Source organism: Lepidochelys olivacea (genome assembly GCF_965140295.1).
Source record: "Lepidochelys olivacea isolate rLepOli2 genome assembly, chromosome: 1".
NCBI lineage: Eukaryota > Metazoa > Chordata > Testudines > Cheloniidae > Lepidochelys > Lepidochelys olivacea.
Window position 1 is genome coordinate 211,212,938 of NC_140411.1, and position 20,584 is coordinate 211,233,521.

General features: G+C 43.6%; 1 protein-coding gene across 2 annotated transcripts in view; it reads right to left on the bottom strand.

Annotated features, from left to right (window-relative positions):
- MAN1A2 (mannosidase alpha class 1A member 2) overlaps positions 1 to 20,584 on the bottom strand; it is a 301,819-nt gene that overhangs the window by 227,120 nt on the left and 54,115 nt on the right. For both annotated transcript variants that reach the window (XR_014714217.1, XM_084648770.1), the window contains exon 2: positions 6,908 to 7,163. Coding sequence is in view for 1 of the 2 variants with exons in the window: in XM_084648770.1 (XP_084504896.1) it covers positions 6,908 to 7,163 (256 nt within the window). In the remaining variant the exon portion in view is untranslated. The remainder of the gene's footprint in view (positions 1 to 6,907; positions 7,164 to 20,584) is intronic.

A 20,584-nucleotide genomic window follows, 5' to 3' on the forward strand; every position in this document is an offset into this window, starting at 1 on the left:
GCTACAGCTCCCCAACTGTGTTTGCTACCTGTTAGGTACTTTCTGACATTTTTACAATCCTTCATCTGCATTCAGCTTAGATAGGTGATGGAAGACCCATTGTGAATGAGACAATACTTAAATTTACATTTCAATAACCAGCTAGATTGGTACACATCTTTTTGTCAGACAGAAAGCTTTGGTCAATTCTGCCTTGATACAGACTTTAGAACATATTTTCAGTATATATACGTAACTCCTTACAATGTATCTGTATCACAATGTATCACAACAATATTAAAGACTAGTGTGACCCTAGCTTTCATTTAAGACCTTAAATAACATTCAACATTCTTTGGTGAACCAGAATAGACATACCAGAATCAGGCCATTCCTGTAACTCCCTTGCCAGTTGGCATTAAGGGGCTCTTGGGTCACACCATTTCAATTGATATTTCCAGGGCTGCTGCAATCCTTTTTAAAAGATCTTGCAAAGATCTATAACCATATGTTGGTGAGAAGGAAGTTGCTATTAACCCTTCATAAGCAGGAGACAAATTACAGGAGGCTGCTTTGACTGACCATTCTTCCTCAGAGGAAACCTGCTGATGTTGATAGGAGATGTATGAGGTTTCTCATCAGGATGACCAATTTCTGATTACTCAGGTGCTGGCTACCTTTGCCTTGAATGAGATGAAGATGGGTCTCTATAGCCCTGATGGGGAGCCAAAGGGTATCAGTTTGGCCACATCTATTACCCACAAGAGTAACCACATGGTAGCCCAAGGAGGAGGAAACCAAGAAGCATGGGAAGGTACATAATCCTTTACAAGAAGACTTCTGAGATCTGGTTTTAGGACAAACATCCAGTGAGAGATACACAAGTAAGAAATAAAGGAAATCCCTCCAAACTGGCCTCAGTAGCTGATGAAGCTAATGTGGATTCTTCCAAATAAGGATGAGGAGCTCTTTAAGGAATCTTCATTAAGTGAATACCAGATCAGAAGTTTAATAGGCAGTACTGATGATTCACCCCTACAAGATACTGATAATGGATTGTCACCATGAACCAGAAGAAGTGATTATGAATGAGCAGATACCACTAAATCTCATGGTACCATAAATGAGGCAGCTGAAATAATCAGCACTGATGCTGTAGCTGTAGAATCTATTGATACCAGTGTATGTGGTACCAATAAGAAAGAAGTCAAGAAAGCTGTATCCTTGGCCTTAGATAACATGACCTCCAGAAGAAAAAAGGGGAGTGTCCATGTACCAACAATGCAGATACAGGTAACCAACCGTTTTCATGTTCTCTCCACAGGTACTAATGCAGAAAGTGGACTAGATGATACGTCTGAGGGAAGGGAACAAAAGGAGACTCCGCCGATTGGAAGGCATGAGATGCACTGTCCTAAGGATGGGGGTTCCACGACCACCGCTCCCAAGAGAAGGAGGCGGGTGGCGGTGGTCAGGGACTCCCTCCTCAGGAGGACTGAGTCATCTATCTGCCGCCCCAACCGGGAAAACCGAGAAGTCTGCTGCTTGCCAGGAGCTAGGATTCACGATGTGATGGAGAGACTGCCGAGACTCATCAAGCCCTCAGACCACTACCCCTTCCTGCTTCTCCCTGTGGGCACCAATGATACTGCCAAGAATGACCTTGAGCGGATCACTGCAGACTATGTGGCTCTGGGAAGAAGGATAAAGGAGTTGGAGGCTCAAGTGGTGTTCTCATCCATCCTCCCTGTAGAAGGAAAAGGGCTGGGTAGAGACCATCAAATCGTGGAAGTCAACGAATGGCTACGCAGGTGGTATTGGAGAGAAGGCTTTGGATTCTTTGACCATGGGATGGTGTTCCAAGAAGGAGGAGTGCTAGACAGAGACGGGCTCTACCTAAAGAAAAGAAGGAAGAGCATCTTTGCAAGCAGGCTGGCTAACCTAGTGAGGAGGGCTTTAAACTAGGTTCACCAGGGGAAGGAAACCAAAGCCCTGAGGTAAGTGAGGACGTGGGATACCGGGAGGAAGCACGAGCAGGAGAGCGTGAGAGGGGAGGGCTCCTGCCTCATACTGAGAAAGAGAGACGATCAGCGAGTTATCTCAAGTGCCTATATACAAATGCAAGAAGCCTGGGAAACAAGCAGGGAGAACTGGAAGTCCTGGCAAAGTCAAGGAATTATGATGTGATTGGAATAACAGAGGCTTGGTGGGCTAATTCACATGACTGGAGTACTGTCATGGATGGATATAAACTGTTCAGGAAGGACAGGCAGGGCAGAAAAGGTGGGGGAGTTGCATTGTATGTAAGAGAGCAGTATGACTGCTCAGAGCTCCTGTATGAAACTGCAGAAAAACCTGAGAGTGTCTGGATTCAGTTTAGAAGTGTGAGCAACAAGGGTGATGTCGTGGTGGGAGTCTGCTATAGACCACCGGATCAAGGGGATGAGGTGGACAAGGCTTTCTTCCAGCAACTCACAGAAGTTACTAGATCGCACGCCCTGGTTCTCATGAGAGACTTCAATTACCTGATATCTGCTGGGAGAGCAATACAGCTGTGCACAGAAAATCCAGGAAGTTTTTGGAAAGTGTAGGGGACATCTTCCTGGTGCAAGTGCTGGAGGAACCAACTAGGGGCAGAGCTCTTTTTGACCTGCTGCTCACAAACCGGGAAGAATTAGTAGGGGAAACAAAAGTGGATGGGAACCTGGGAGGCAGTGACCATGAGATGGTTGAGTTCAGGATCCTGACACAGGGTAGAAAGGAGAGCAGCAGAATACGGACCCTGGACTTCAGAAAAGCAGACTTTGACAACCTCAGGGAACTGATGGGCAGGATCTCCTGGGAGAATAACATGAGGGGGAATGGAGTCCAGGAGAGCTGGCTGTATTTTAAAGCATCCTTATTGAGGTTACAGGAACAAACCATCCCGATGTGTAGACAGAATAGTAAATATGACAGGCTACCAGCTTGGCTTAACAGTGAAATCCTTGCTGATCTTAAACACAAAAAGGAAGCTTACAAGAAGTGGAAGTTTGGACACATGACATGGGAGGAGTATAAAAATATTGCTCAGGCATGCAGGAGTGAAATCAGGAAGGCCAAATCACACTTGCAGTTGCAGCTAGCAAGGAATGTTAAAAGTAACAAGAAGGGTTTCTTCAGGTATGTTAGCAACAAGAAGAAAGTCAAGGAAAGTGTGGGCCCCCTACTGAATGAGGGAGGCAACCTAGTGACAGAGGATGTGGAAAAAGCTAATGTACTCAATACTTTTTTTGTCTCTGTCTTTACAAAGAAGGTCAGCTCCCAGACTGCTGCACTGGGCAGCACAGCATGGGGAGGAGGTGACCAGCCCTCTGTGGAGAAAGAAGTGGTTTGGGACTATTTAGAAAAGCTGGACGAGCACAGATCCATGGGGCCGGATGTGCTGCATCTGAAAGTGCTAAAGGAGTTGCGGATGTGATTGCAGACGCATTGGCCATTATCTTTGAAAACTCATGGCAATCGGGGGAGGTCCCAGACGACTGGAAAAAGGCTAATGTAATGCCCATCTTTAAAAAAGGGAAGGAGGAGGATCCTGGGAACTACAGGCCAGTCAGCCTCACCTCAGTCCCCGGAAAAATCATGAAGCAGGTCCTCAAGGAATCAATTCTGAAGCACTTAGAGGAGAGGAAAGTGATCAGGAACAGTCTGCATGGATTCACTAAGGGCAAGTCATGCCTGACTAATCTAATTGCTTTCTATAACGAGATAACTGGCTCTGTGGATGAGGGGGAAGCAGTGAACGTGTTATTCCTTGACTTTAGCAAAGCTTTTGACATGGTCTCCCACAGTATTCTTGCTAGCAAGTTAAAGAGGTATGGGCTGAATGAATGGACTATAAGCTGGACAGAAAGCTGGCGAGATCGTCGGGCTCAACGGGTAGTGATCAATGGCTCCACGTCTAGTTGGCAGCTGGTATCAAGCGGAGTGCCCCAAGGGTTGGTCCTGGGGCCAGTTTTGTTCAATATCTTCATTAATGATCTGGAGGATGGTGTAGACTGCACCCTCAGCAAGTTTGCAGATGACACTAAACGGAGAGGAGAGGTAGATATGCTGGAGGGTAAGGATAGGATACAGAGGGACCTAGACAAATTGGAGGATTGGGCCAAAAGAAATCTGATGAGGTTCAACAAGGACAAGTGTAGAGTCCTGCATTTAGGAAGCAAGAATCCCATGCACCGCTACAGACTAGGGACCGAATGCAGTAGTTTTCGGCAGCAGTTCTGCAGAAAAGGACCTAGGGGTTACAGTGGACGAGAAGCTAGATATGAGTCAACAGCGTGCCCTTGTTGCCAAGAAGGCCAATGGCATTTGGGGCTGTATAAGTAGTGGTATTGCCAGCAGATCAAGGGATGTGATCGTTCCCCTCTATTCGACATTGGTGAGGCCTCATCTGGAGTACTGTGTCCAGTTTTGGGCCCCACACTACAAGAAGGATGTGGAAAAAGTGGAAAGCATCCAGCGGAGGGCAACAAAAATGATTAGGGGACTGGAACACATGATTTATGAGGAGAGGCTGAGGGAACTGGGATTATTTAGTCTGCAGAAGAGAAGAATGAGAGGGGATTCAATAGTTGCTTTCAACTACCTGAAAGGGGGTTCCAAAGAAGATGGCTCTAGACTGTTCTCAGTGGTAGCAGATGACAGAACAAGGAGTAATGGTCTCAAGTTGCAGTGGGGGAGGTTTAGGTTGGATATTAGGAAAAACTTTTTCACTAGGAGGATGGTGAAGTACTGGAATGCGTTACCTAGGGAGGCGGTGGAATCTCCTTCCTTTGAGGTTTTTAAGGTCAGGCTTGAGAAAGCCCTGGCTGGGATGATTTAGTTGGGGATTGGTCCTGCTTTGAGCAGGGGGTTGGACTAGATGACCTCCTGAGGTCCCTTCCAACCCTGATATTCTATGATTCTATGATTCTAGTGCTTGTGTACTTGCTACCGAATCCTTGCATACTGATAGAGCATGTACAGTAGACAGTACCGTAACCTTCAGAGGTTTACTGAATCCTCAGAATGATCAGAAGTCTCTCTCTGTAATGTACAAAGCTCTTATTGGTATCCTATAGCACTTCATAGGGCACTTTTCTATGTCTTGAGGTGATCTCATCTTCTTTTTCTTTGAAGGGCCAGGAGAACAAAATTTGTTTCCCTTTTCAGCCAAAGATCTTTTAACTGTTCCAGCAGCACTATTTGTAGAGGGAACACTGGAGACAGACTGATCCGACTGACCAGAATCTGAGTCAGGTCTCATAAATCTGTCCAGGACTTACACCCTAAATTTAATCTCCATGTTCTTCTGAGACCAATTGGCAAAAGAACAGCAGATAACACATTTACTAGAAATATCCCCCTCACTTTTGATGAGTGTCTCTGGCCAGCATAGCAATGTTAAACAAGGGGCACATTTTAAAACTGGGAGATTTAGATGGCATAGCTGTCTATTATCCAGCACCAATATCTAAGTAAATATCTAAGTATCTTAAAATACTAACAAGGGAACTAATCTAAAGCTAACTGACTAAAAAAAAAAAACCCACTACTTACAACAGATTAAACCCAATGTTAAAACAGAGATAAGGGACCTTTAGTGTTCCATCTCTAGCCTAAGGTGCAGCTGAAGGAACTGAAAGCCCTTTATGCCCTCAGGCAGGCAGGGGAGGGGGCATTCTGTGAGCATGTGTGGACCAACTTGACTGCTAACAAGAAAAAAGTTTCTACCTCTTGTATTAGGGGGTGCACGATACCATGACTGCAAGATACACAACCACTCAATGAAGAATAAAGACTTTTGAGTTCTTTTTATTTGCTTCCTGGTAAATCATGTTTTTAAGCTTTTCTCTATGCCAAGAAGAGATGCAAACATTTTTATAAAAAAAGAAAGATGAGATTCTCATAGTTACATGACTAAACCTTAGTACTTCAGAGAAGGAACTAACCACTACCTCAGTGGTTCCCAAATGCTTCCAGGTAACAACCCCTTTGGGCTCACCTCTATTAATGCCACCCTCAGGCTGCTGGGGAGGCAGGGGAGACTGCGAGGGAGGAGGCCTTGCACTCACTCTAGGCAGCCACAGCTCCTACATGCAGCAGGATGGGGGGAGGGAGTGACAGGGAACCCACTCCACACTCACCTCAGGAAGTGATGGCTCCTGCACCCTGTCATGCTGGACCCAGCTCCCTACTCTAGGTGTTATGACCTGGCATATATGGTCACAGCGCCACTCAGGTTTGGCCTATCTGCCCCTCCATAGATGGAGACCCACAACCCATCCACCCCCCGTGGCACCCTTTTTTGTGATCCCCCTGGGAGTCGTGACCCACAGTTTGGGAACCACTAGGAACAAGTTTCTCTTATGGACAATCAATTCCATAAATGTCCACCATGGAGCTTTTTACACTTTCCTCTGAAGCAGCTGGTTTTGGCTACTGTTAGAGTCAGGACACTGGACTACATGGACCACTGGAACCAATAAGGAACATAGTAAGTGTGAATCACATGTTCAATATTTGAAAGCATATATAACCACATATGCATCCAGCCTATTTCTTTGTTATCAAATGTTGTAGGAACCTATTGCTTCAGGGAGTCAGAAAACTGAAAAACAACTGAATGCACAATGTTGGAAATGTGCCACAAGACATCCATACTCTTGTGTTATTTCTGACTGCAAACCAGAATTCAATTCTTCCTCAACACAGATGAATAGCTCTTGTGTGTTTGTTACTAAAATGTTTTGTTTTTTAAATACTTTTTTAAAAAGGAAAGATTTATAATCATACTTAATTTTTAAATATGATTTTATAAAATGTTCATAACAGCAATGGCTGAAAATCTAAATAAAACAATTCCCATGACAGCCTGCAACAACCATGATCACACACTGCCTGTTACCTCTTTAATTTTGTCCCTCTTCTCTCGGATGTCCTTATCTGCTGGGTCTTCACTGTTTATCCCTATGAGGTTTGGTACTGGTACAGGTGGCAGTGGCTTGCTGTCTTTCTTTTTCATCTCTTGGGCTACTTTGTTCTTTTCTGTCTGAATCTCTGCTCGAATCTCATCTCGAGATTTCTTCAGCTTCTCTTTTGCCTCCTCTAGAGCTTTTTCATGGTCTGCTCGGATCTTATTTCTCAGGCGTTCCTCTTCTTCTCTAAAGAAACAAATGCTCGTCAGAGGCTGGCTTCATAAAGGAAACAACAATTGTGACAACCCCCCATTAAGCAGAAGAAGCCATATTCTGCACTGGTTTATTGTAGCCAATTTTGACTTAGAGTTTCACAGAAGTATGTCAATTTAGAATTTAGTCCCAGTTCTCAAACTGATTCCATACTGTATTTTGCCACAGCTCCAGCAGTAAAACTCAGTTTCGCTTTAGAACCTTATTTGTTCACAAACCATGAGAGCGCTCATCTTTCTGAGACAGTGACTGGTTATTGTAAATCATGTCTCAGTATTTTCCTTTGCCCTTTTATTCAACAGTTTAGAAATAAAAAGACCCCATGTTCTGAATTTCATCTACAGGGCTGACACATGGTTTCATAAATGCATCTCTCCCCCTATACAGAACACACAAAATTATGCTTAGCAATGATTAATTAAAAAAATACCAAGAGGGCTCTTCCCTACCTTTTGCTCAATAAAGGGTTGCATCAACAACCTGTTTTATGTGTAACATAGCATACTGCAGTAACCCAAGTCATTCAGGAGACATGGCCTGCAAAAACTACAGGTCCCAGCACAGCAAGTCCCATCCTGATTTGAATGGCTCGTCGCTAAAATCAAGGTGGATCATAGCATGCTGAGAACTGCAGTCTCTGGATGCAGCAAAGCTGCATCTGGACCGCTCATTTTGGGCCTTCCAGGATTAGTTTTCATCCAACTATAAAGTGATTTAAAATTTTAAAGTTTAAAAAAGCTGTGCCCTCTGGTATTAAAGTCTGCTGCCACTGTCCAACAAATCAGCTGCTTAGCCTTATGAATAGTCCCACCCCTCCACCGCCCCCAAAATTATATACTAGTTAAGGTTGCTTAAGTGCATACACTAGTAACAAAACCATAAAAATCCAGGATATCATTAGCTTAATCTTCACCCAACCTTTGCCATCTAACAATCTTAATTTCACCTTCTTCCCATTACCTTACTCGCATCCTCCAAACACACACAAAATGGGACATTGCAACTATTATCAGCATGTAGATCCTCTTCTCGCCATGTCTGCCACTTCAGTCCCCCTAGTTCAAGCCCCATTTTTCTTCATGCTTCCTCCACTCAGTGTTGCTTCCCCAATACTCTCTCACAGTCCTGCTCATCACCTCTCAGTTCCCCATGATGCTACTGTTTGGTGTATTGAGGAACCAGGTAGGGGAGTGAATACAGGGTTTGTCTACATGGTGCATTAGTCCACACACTGCAAGGTCATCATGCCAACCCCCAGTTCTGGATCACCGCCAACATCCACTGTCTTCATTCCCGCTCTCCCACAGGTCTGGTGCAAGTCGCAGGACCATGCTGACTTCTGCACCTACAAATTTCTTCTCTCCTCCCTTAATTCCAGGGCTTTGGAGCGGAGCCTGGAGCTGGAGCAGCTCCGGAGCAGTGGAGCTGCAGGTTTTTGCCTGCAGCTGGAGCGGAGCTGGAGCACAGCTCCAAAGCCCTGCTCAGTTCTACCACTTTTATTGCTAAGCAATTTTACTTCTTCACCCTGATGAACCACCACACTTCAGTCATCTATTAGATACCTTCTTAAACCCTCCATTCGCCAGCCCCCACATCCTTACTTACACAGAATCTGACTTTTTCAAAAAGAAAACCAACAAGAGCTGACAGGACCTCCCTACTTCATTCTCCCCGCCCTCTTTTCAACTCCCCTCCTGCCACTAACACCAAGGTATCTTGTTGGATGTGCTGTTCTGACCCATCGACCAGCCACAGTGGCTTTATTCCATCACAACTTTATCTTCTTCTCAGTATCAATCAAAGTAGAATATTTTTTATAAACAGCAGAAACAGATACCTGTGATGTGTCATTCTACATTCTTTATGAAAATACGCTTATGATAAGAATATGACATAACTGAGATATACTTTATGCAAGATGGCTCATGTGAGATATCATTGGAAAGGCTATGATTTACTGAATGTGATTATCCAATTTGTATGCCTGTATCATTTCTCAGGTTTCAGAGTAGCAGCCGTGTTAGTCTGTATCCGCAAAAAGAACACGAGTACTTGTGGCACCTTAGAGACTAAATAAATTTGTTAGTCTCTAAGATGACACAAGTACTCTTGTATCATTTCTGTATCTGAAGTTAGGAATACTGACTATGTATCTGTATTTTAACTACAGTATGCTACTTTGGATGATGCCCACTGCTAACACTTCAGGTACAACAATGGAAAAGCCAGACAGGGCAGATGGCCCACCAGTGAGGACAATGGACTGTGAAAAACTTGGTCTTCCTGCGGACACTCCATACTGCCACTGACTCCTGGACCCTGTGATACTACAGGGTCAGGTGGTCTTATCACCTGATACTAAAACATTACCTGGGACTTCTTGTAACTTTCCACTGTAAGGGGAGGGAGGTCAAGTTTGGGAAACAAAGGATTCCCACCCTTATGTAAATCTTATTTAAGGGTGGGGAGGAAGGCAAACAAGACTCTTCCTCTCCATGGCCTGTCTGACCAAGAAGAAAGACTGCAAATGGGAAGGCAAGGTGGGGAGTCCACACTGAGACAGGGGTCCAGTCTGGAAAGGAATATAACTGGAACTCTGAACCACAGAAACATTGTAAACTGCCTGAAACAATATCTAGGGTAAGAAATACTATTTGTAACCAATTTCTTTAGTGAAACTAGCTTAGTTTGTGTGTTTGATTTCATTTGCTTAGTAATATCCTTTGTTCTGTTTGTTACCCCTTTTGCCACTTAAAATCTGCCTTTTATAGTTAATAACATTTGTTTTGTTTATTATTAAATCCAGTTTCTGTAATTTCTAATGGGGGGGGAAGGCAGGAAGTGTGCACACCTCTCTCCACATTGAGGGAGGGGGAAAATTTCATAATATATCTTTGGGTCTGTACTCCAAGGGAGGTGGGCATCTGAGTGCTGGAGCAAGTCCGTTAAACTGAGTCTTCCCAGAGCTGATCTGCAGCTGGGTGTGGCCCGTATGTGTGTTAGAGGATGATTTAAGAGCCTGGCTCAGCAAGACAGGTTAAACAGGTTCTGACTCAGAACAGGCAGACTCAGTTGTATCACAGCACCATAAGGTGGCTTCCCAAAGGGTCCAACCCGTCCCAGTACCTTACACCCAACAATATTAAAAAGAATTCTCTGATCATCTCTCTGAACCATTAATGTGGATTTTTAGCAAATGTTGTAACACTGGCAAAGAGCATAGGAAAAAAACTAATGTTGTACCAATATTTTAAAAGAGTAAATGGAACAACCCGGGAAACTACAGACCAGTTAATCTGATATCAGTCACAGGCAAAATCACGGAAAGGTTGATATGAGAGGCAATTAGTAAACCATTAAAAGACGGTAGCAAAATTATTCCTCATTGACATGGTTTTATGGAAAATAGGTTTTGTCTACCAAAGTTTTCTGATGAAATTACAGGTTTGTTTAAGGTAACTGAATCCTGCGAACAGTTAAAAGTAACAGTCTGCATGCAGCTGACAGCCAAGTGACAGCCACAGTATTTGCTCTTGGTAAAAATCAATCATTGTGCTGTGACAGTGAGAAACTAAAAGCAACACAGAATGCGCAGTGATGGGAAGAAAGAATGCATAGTCCTATGCCCAGACAGAGTGTGAAATCAAACTATAGAGAATTTAAGGAAAAGTAAGGGCACTGGCACTGCTGCCTTTCTTGCCTCATCTGTACCGTTGGGAAGAGGATAATGGCTACTCTGATTCGTATTCCCACCCCTCCATAAACACCTCTCCCTCGTAAAACGTTTTGGTACAATGCGGCCAGTGATAATGTTAATTATTATACACCTCTCAAATTGTTTCTTAAAAGTTTGTGCTAGTGTTAAGTTGTGAAAGGACAAACATGGCGCTGGATGCCACTCACCACCCAAATCCATGAAAATATGTTTGTTAAGTTTGTTTGTGCTAGAAACAGAATTTTCCCGCCGATCTACCACTGGACTGCACCGGGGGTTAGGTTGATATAGTGGTGTCTCTCAGGGGGTGTGAATTTTTCATATCCCTGAGAGACATAACTATACAAACATAAATTCCTAGTGTAGATCAGGCCTAAGTTAAAAACCTGGAACAGTAAAAGTCCTGTGGTAAGTAGCCAATATATTGCTACACACAAAAGAAAAAGTAGAAAAAAAGGCAAACAAAATTCTTCAAATCCTTAGATAAAGACAAGTATTGGTATAAAATGTTTTCTTTTTAACCTATTTAATAGTTTTTGTTTTGCTGCAGTAATTCAAGAAAAACAGGATTCTGAATGAACTTAAACTGTTATTAACTGCAGTTATAGATAATATGAAACACAATAGGTACATATATATTCATAAACATTCCAAAACCTTTAAAAAATACTCAAATAGAGAAATGCTTAGCCTCGTTGCCAATGAATATTTGCTGGATCGGTACAGGGCATGTGCTATAGACCACTGGATCAGAAGGATAAGGTAGACGAGGCTTTCTTCGGACAACTAATTGAAGTTTCCAGATCACAGGCCCTGGTACTAATGGGGGACTTAAATCACCCTGACATCTGCTGGGAGAGCAATACAGCAATGCACAGACAATCCAGGAAGTTTTTGGAGTGTGTCCTGGTACAAGTGCTGGAGCAACCGACAAGGGGCCGTGCTCCTCTTGTCCTGCTGCTTACAAAAAGGGAAGAATTGCTAGGGGAAGTAGAAGTGGGTGGCAACCTAGGCAGCAGTGACCATGAGATGGTTGAGTTCAGGATCCTCACAAAACAAAGAAAGGAGAGGAGCAAAATATGGACCCTGGACTTCAGAAAAGCAGACTTTGACTCCATTAGGAACTGACGGGCAGAGTCCCCTCGGAAGCTAATATGAGGGGGAAAGGAGTCCAGGAGAGCTGGCTGTACTTTAAAGAAGCCTTATTAATGGAGCAGAAACAAACCATTCCGAAGTGCAGAAGGAATAGCAAATATGGCAAGTGACCAGATTGGCTTAACAGTGAAATCTTCATTGAGCTTAAACTCAGAAAGGAAGCTTACAAGAATTGGAAATTTGGACAGATGACTAGGGAGAAGTATAAAAATATTGCTAGAGCATGCAGGAGTGTAATCAGGAAGGCCAAGGCACAACTGGAGTTGCAGCTAGCAAGGGATGTGAAGAGTAACAAGAAAGGTTTCTACAGGTATGTTAGCAACAAGAAGGTGGTCAGGGAAAGTGTGGGACCCTTATTGAATGGAGGAGGCAACATAGTGACAGATGATGTCGAAAAAGCTGAAGTACTCAATGCTTTTTTTGCCTTTGTCTTAGAATAACAGAATCATAGAATATCAGGGTTGGAAGGGACCTGAGGAGATCATCTAGTCCAATCCCCTACTCAAAGCAGGACCAATCTCCAGTTAAATCACAGACAAAGTCAACTCCCAGACTGCTGCACTGGGCAACACAGTATGGGGAGGAGGAGAGCAGCACTCAGTGATGAAAGAACAGGTTAAGCACTATTAAGAAAAGCTGGATGTGCACAAGTCCATGGGTCCAGATCTAATGCATCCAAGGGTGCTGAGGGTGTTGGCCGATGTGACTGCAGAGCCTTGGCCACTATCTTTGAAAATTCGTGATGATCGGGAGAGGTCCTGGATGATTGGAACAGGCAACTATAGTGCCCATATTTTAAAAAAGGGAAGAAAGAGAACCCGGGGAACTAAAGCCTCACTTCAGTCCCCAGAAAAATCATGGAGCAGGTGCTCAAGAAATCCATTTCGAAGCACTTGCAGGAGAGGAAGTTGATCAGGAATAGTCAATATGGATTCACCAAGGGCAAGTCATGCCTGACCAACCTGATTGAATTCTATGATGAGATAACTGGCTCTGTGGATATGGGGAAAGCAGTGGATGTGATATATCTGGACTTTAGCTAAGCTTTTGATAAGGGTTCCCACCATATTCTTCCCAGCAAGTTAAAAAAGTATGGATTGGATGAATGGACTAAAAGGTGGGTAGAAAGCTAGCTAGATTGTCGGGCTCAACGTGTAGTGATCAACGGCTCGCTGTCTAGTTGGTAGCCGGTATCAAGTGGAGTGCCCAGGGGTTGGTCCGGTTTTGTTCAACATGTTTATCAATGATATGGATGATGGGATTAATTGCACCCTCAGCAAGTTCGCAGATGATACTAAGCTGGGGGGAGAGGTAGATATGCTGGAGGGTAGGGATAGGTCCAGAGTGACCTAAAGAAATTGGAGAATTGGGCCAAAAGAAATCTGATGAGGTTCAACAAGGACAAGTGCAGAGTCCTGCACTTAGGAAGGAAGAATCCCATGCACCGCTACAGGCTGGGGACCGACTGGCTAAGCAGCAGTTCTGCAGAAAAGGACCTGGGGATTACAGTGAATGAGAAGCTGGATATGAGTCAGCAGTGTGCCCTTGTTGCCAAGAAGGCCAACAGCATATTGGGCTGTATTAGTAGGAGCATTGCCAGGAGATCGAGGGAAGTGATTATTCCCCTCTATTCGGAACTGGTGAGGCCACACCTGGAGTACTGCGTCCAGTTTTGGTCCCCCCACTACAGAAGGGATGTGGACAAATTGGAGTAAGTTCAGCGGAGGGCAACGAAAATGAATAGGGGATTGCGGCATATGACTGACGTAGAGAGGCTGAGGGAACTGGGGTTATTTAGTTTGCAGAAGAGAGGAGTCAGGGGGGATTTGATAGCAGCCTTCAACTACCTGATGGGGGGTTCCAAAAAGGATGGAGCTAGGCTGTTCTCAGTGGTGGCAGAAGACAGAACAAGTAGCAATGGTCTCAAGTTGCAGCGGGGGAGGTCTAGGTTGGATATTAGGAAACACCATTTCACTAGGAGGGTGGTGAAGCACTGGAATGGGTTACCTAGGGAGGTGGTGAAATCTCCATCCTTAGAGGTTTTTAAGGCCCGGTTAGACAAAGCCTTGGCTGGGATGATTTAGTTGGTGTCGGTCCTGCTTTGAGCAGGGGATTGGACTAGATGACCTCCTGAGGTCTCTTCTAACCCGAATAGTCTATTATTCTAGGAATGAAACACAACTAGTCACAGAGATTGATATCCTCTGGAATCTAGCTGTGGTAGCTATGTCACCTCTTGATTATAGTTACTATACAGAAGACTTGCAAATACAGCATATTTTTCACTTTTCCTGCCAATAACTGAAAAAGCAAACACATTTATGAAACAATAGTATAGGCTCACTCAGTAGGGATCCTCAAAGACTCTTTCCAAGTACCATGTCCAGGTACCTCAGACACTGGTAAAACACTCACATGAGTGATGGCAAGCACCCATTCTTGGCCTGCTGCTCAGAAATGCAAGCCAGACTGATTTGCCAATGTGACGCCCTAGGGCCCATGTAACCCAGCTCTGGTATAAATCACAGTAACGAGCCAAAATCCAAAGAAAGGACTCATCTTGACTGCACAGTACAGCTGAGAACCTGGAATGTACATCAAACACATGCCACTTATGTGGGAAATGGAGAATACTGTGTAGTTACACAACAGTTACAACAGAATTAGAGAGGGAAAGTATTCCCAATTAACCAGTTCAATTGGTGACTTATTCCTAAATTCAAAACTATAAATAGATTAATCAAAATCATACCCATACTCAAATTTGTGGAGCCGGGGTAATAAGTCACCCACACTTTGGTCTAAGGCTATGTAATTACTCCCTAACTTTACAATATCTGTTGCTAAATTAAATCTGCATTTAAAATCTTTGTTAAAACAAAATACAAAACACTTAATCCACATGAAAAAAAAATCAATACAGTAGATAATCCAATAGAACACGTTAAAACCAGCTAGCTAGTAAAATCAAATAAATACAATTAGGAAACATTCAGCTGTGGCATTTATTTTTAAGATATTGTTGTGGCTACAAACATTGATAATTGTAGTAATGCTTATAATGTGTTGTAAGATAAAGTGTATGTTAAAGGATTGGCAACAGAAACAGGAAAAGAAATAGGCACCGGAAGATACCTCTTTACTCCATCATGTAAAGTAATCAACTTCCTATATTTCCAAAGGTGTCAAAGGGGGGAACTACGCCTGGAGTCCCATAAAAACAACTAAATACCAAGCCTCTAAAATCGAGACACACACACACCCTCAAAATGCAACACAGGAAAATTTCTAATGACTTTTTTTCTAATGATTTACAATCAAAACTGAATGAAATGAATGAAAAACTCATGTTTAAAGAAAAAAGAATTGCTGACATTAATCATTATGCTCTCCAAACCATCCACCCCCAACAGATTAAGGTGAAAGCACATACTAACATACAACACTGAAGTATAAAAAATGAAGGACTCCTAAATACTAAGGTTATAAACTTTTTAAACTATATTTCAATGATTTCTGATTATGGATAGTGAATGAGTTTAGGTGAGGTAATACTTAGTATGTTTTTGACTATTCTTCTTCAACATTAATTGCTGATTTGTTTAAAATTATATTATTGCTGGCAAGACAGGTAATGTGTTATGTTGGAAGACATAACTAAGAGGTACACAAATAGGTAATGATAATTAAAAAAAAACTTTTTCTGGGATGACCCAGGCCAGAGTGACACAAAACAACATGAAAGACACAAGATAGAGGAGGTAATATCTTTTATGGACCAACTCCGATCGGTGGAAGATACAAGCTTTTAAGCTACACAGAGCTCTTCTTCAGGTCTTTCATATCCTGGGACCAACATGGCTACAACAACATTGCAGACAAAACAACATGACATAGAAACTGTAAAACCATCAGTAAAAAATACAGAAGTTAGGTAACTTGATTCTTACTCATGCGTAATGTATGGTTATATAAAAAATTAAGAACTGATGTACTAAAGCCAATTGCAAAAAGGTTAAGTAATCTGGAATGTGGAAATGTATAAAAAACGCAAGTGAATAATGCCAAAACAGGAGAAACACCAGACCAGAAACTGAAGGAACAAGACTAGAAGACAAGACCCAGGGAACAGAAGAGGCGATGACCATCATAAAGTATAGAAGGACTTCCTAGTGCCCTGGAAAGTGGTAACTTGGGTCCCTACCAATTCCATCTTGTTTGTTGTTTGTCATTTGGCAGAAATGTATGTTCAGACACTATACATGACAATAAATCTGTCTGAAATTGTATAAATAAAAGGCAAAAATTGTGTGGACTTTCCCCCAACATCTATAAGACATTGACATAGTCCTATGTGACATTCTGATAACAACTTAGCACTATTCAAAAACCAACTGAGCCCATATTTACTGGATTAAAAACTACTAACTGACAGATCTGAAAACATAATGTAAATGGGGGAATCATCAGCCTATGGATTTTTTTCTAGTAAGGTCCTGCAGGGAACTGTTTAATTAATTCAATGTGGCCCACTGATCTTGAAGGAAATATAAAATCATTGCTACCAAAAGTTTGCAAATAACTCAAAACTTGGTAGAGTGGTAAAAAATGCAGGAGACAGGTAATATATACACAGCAATCTATATCTTTGCAGGCAGATCTATAAAAACAACAGTGGACGAGAAGCTGGATATGAGTAAGCAGTGTGCCCTTGTTGCCAAGAAGGCCAACAGCATATTGGGCTGTATTAGTAGGAGCATTGCCAGCGGATTGAGAGAAGTGATTATTCCCCTTTCTTCAGCACTGGTGAGGCCACACCTGGAGTACTGCGTCCAGTTTTGGTCCCCCCACTACAGAAGGGATGTGGACAAATTGGAGTGAGTTCAGCGGAGGGCAATGAAAATGATTAGGGGTTTTTCAGGCCGAGCTTGACAAAGCCTTGTCTGGGATGATTTAGTTGGTGTTGGTCCTGCTTTGAGCAGGGGATTGCACAAGATGACCTCCTGAGGTCTCTTCGAACCCTAATATTCTGTGATTCTATGAATAGGTTTCTGGGGGTTCACAAAGTAGAGCTGGCCTTAGAATCGCTGGGGCCCAGGCCTGAAGCCCCAGAGCCGCACCATCCCACAGGGGCTGAAGCCCAGAGCCTGAACAACTGAGCTTCGCAGGTCCCCTGTGGTATGGGACCCCAGACAATTGCCCTGCTTGCTATCCCCGAATGCTGACCCTGGCTTTTATATGCAGAAAAACTGTTATTTTGGCACAGGTGGGCTATGGAGTTTTTATGGCATGTGGAGAGCGGGCACCTCAGAAAAATGCCCATCATTAAAAAGTACAATTTTATAAAATGGACAAAAAATGAAAGTAAAATGTAAGCCAACTTGCATAAAGTTTTCTTTACATACATCTTAAAAGAAACCGCACTCTACTTAAAATATAGTCAAAACCCAAAAGAATGAAAAGTAGCTCCAGGTGCTATAAAGGTCCCTAAGTTCCCCCTAATAGTTGTAGCTTTACAATCACATTTTCCTTTGTTTTTCCTCCAAATGTTGTGTGAATTGATTGTGATTGATTTAGAGCTGCTCTGTAATAATTTATAAATACTGCATGTTCATGTGGTCATTGGGATGTTTACTATATGAATATATTGGTTTAGAGTAAAAGTAGGCTATCAGGAAAACAAACAGAAAGGAAAAAGAATGTGTCAAGATACGACACACACACACACTCTTTAGAAACACTTGAAGGCTATTAAAGGACAATGACAGCACTGTTAACTGAGGATTTGCCTCTTCTCCAGTCAATCCGCAAAACTAGTTTCAAATAGGACAGGAAGAAGCATAGGCAATCAGAAGAACTGTAGCAGATTTAAAAAGGAAGACCCTCAAGAGAGGGTGAGTGGTTGTTCAGAGAAACCTGAATGAGACACCCTGCTGGAGTCTGAAGAAGGGCAGGTCTGCTTAGGTTACCATCAGGGATGATAACCCTTTAGGTAAGAGAGACATGCATGCAGCATATTTGTTGTTTTAAAATCCCTTTTTTTTTTATGCTTTCTTCCAACTGCTGAAATTAATAGTATTTACTGGTCACAGAACCATAGGTACCTGAACTCAGTTTGACTCGCTGGGTGAGAACAGTTGATACACATGGTATTGCAACACATGTGTTTAAGATTGGCAGAACTGCAAAAATCCAACCTGGAACAATTAAAGACATGAGGCTGAACACTTGAGGGGGTGCACTCAGGGAAACAAAGGGAACAAAGGTACAGATAGCACTGTTATCATGACATCCATAGGAACTCAACTGGGAAACTAACTAGGTAGGGGAAACAGCAAAATTGACTAGACACAAGGGGACTTAGGTGTTGCAGTGCTCAGCACTGCAATGCCCAAATTTCAGGTGTCTCTTCCTGATAGACTTCCACATCTGAGCTTTTTCGCAGAGGTGAAAGGGAAGATAGCTAATGCAATCCATTTACCTTAGGCACTGTGTCATGACACATTCCACCCTTCCTAAATTGGGGGAGGGATGAATCAGCCTCAGATGAGAGGTCTTCACTAGAATCTACTTTTCCAGAAAAGCCCAAGGTTTTGTCAAAGAAGAAACAGACAACTTGCAGCTCTCCCTAAGAGCTGGGTCTGATCGCTATATGGGGAGAAGAATCTGTGCAGGCCGAACTCCGATCAAAAAGAAGAAATGCAAATATATATGCCAAAATCGCACAGGGCATGGTGGAGAGAGGCTACAACAGGGACACACAGCAGTGCCATGTGAAAGTTAATGAGTTCAAGCAAGCCTACCAAAAGACAAAGGAGGCAAACGCTCGCTCCGGGTCAGAGCCCCAGAAATGCCGCTTCTATGACCAGCTGCATGGCATTCTAAGGGGGGACCCTACCACTACCCCACCACTGTCCGTGGACACCTGCAAGGAGGGAGTCTCATGCAACATGGAGGAGGATTTTGTGGATGAGGAAGAGGAGGTGGAGGAGGAGAATGTGCAGCAGGCAAGTGGTGAATCCATTCTCCCCGGCAGTCAGGACCTTTTCATCATCCTGGAGCCAATACCCTCCCAAGGCAGGATCCCCAACCATGAAGGCGGAGAAGGAAGCTCTGATGAGTGCACATTTGTAACTACAGTGCAGGGTTTAAAAGCAATAGTGTTTCATATTTGATTTTCCCTGAAGACGTGGGATGTATTCGCGGCCAGTACAGCTACTGGAAAAGTCTGTTAACGTGTCTGCGGATGGAGCAGGAATCCTCCAGGGACATCTCCATGAAGCTCTCCCAGAGGTAATCTGAAAGCCTTTGCAGAAGGTTTCTGGGGAGGGCTGCCTTATTTCGTTCTCCACAGTAGGACCCTTCACCATGCCAAGCCAGCAGCAAGTAGTCTGGAATCATTGCAGCACAAAGCATGGCAATGAATGGTCCTGGGTTTTGGTCACATTCTTTCTGTGTTAGCCTCAGGAGAGTGATATCATTCATGGTCACCTGGTTGAAATAGGGGAATTTTTGTAAGGGAACGGTAAAATGACGCCTTTCATACAGGGTTGCTTGCGCTTGGCTAAAAGGGATCATCTTGGAGAATAGCCACACAGCAGTGGGAGGGGTGAAGGGATCATCACAGAGAATAGCCACACGGTGGGGTGGGGGGCAGTGCGTGCTGCATATCCACCCAAAAACCGCAGCCTCTCCTTTTAAATGTGAAGCCCAACCAGCATTGCTTGCTATAGGAAAGGATGGCGCTGCAGTTTGAAACCATTCTCACATGTTATGAAGGCGTAAGAAGCCATCCCCATGTACCAAAAGGCTTACCATGGCTGCCTGGAAACCAAAGTCTGTTGCCCAGCCATTTATGATGTGTCACCATACCAGCAGGTGCTCAATATAAAAGGCAAAATGTGACCTTGTACATAAAGCACATGTGCTGTCTGCTGTGAATTGCTTGATTCACTGTGAAAGAGTCTCCCTTTTGTTCTCAGAAATGTATCATCTTAAATTTTACTCTCCCTTTTCATCTCCCCCCAGGTGCAAATGTTTCTAGGCTCCCCCATCATCTCCGTCCCTGAGGTTATCGCAGATTAGAAGGTGAAAAAAAACGTACTTATGACGACATGTTTTCCAAGCTCATGCAGTCCTCCCGCACTGATAGGGCACAGCTGAATGCATGGAGGCATTCAGTGGCAGAGGCCAGGAAAGCATTAAGTGAGCGTGAAGAGCAGAGGCAGGAGGCAATGCTGAGGCTAATGGAGGAGCAAACAGACATGATGAAGCATTTGTTGGAGCTGCAGGAAAGCCAACAAGAACACAGACCCCCACTGCATCCACTGTATAACTGCCTGCCCTCCTCCCCAAGTTCCACATCCTCCTCACTCAGACGCCCAAGAACACGGGGGGGGAGGCTCCAGGCACCCAGCCACTCCACTCCAGAGGATGGCCCAAGCAACAGAAGGCTGTCATTCAAACACTTATTGCTTATTGTAGCCACACTACAAATCAAGTAGCCTTGTCCTTCCCTCCTCCC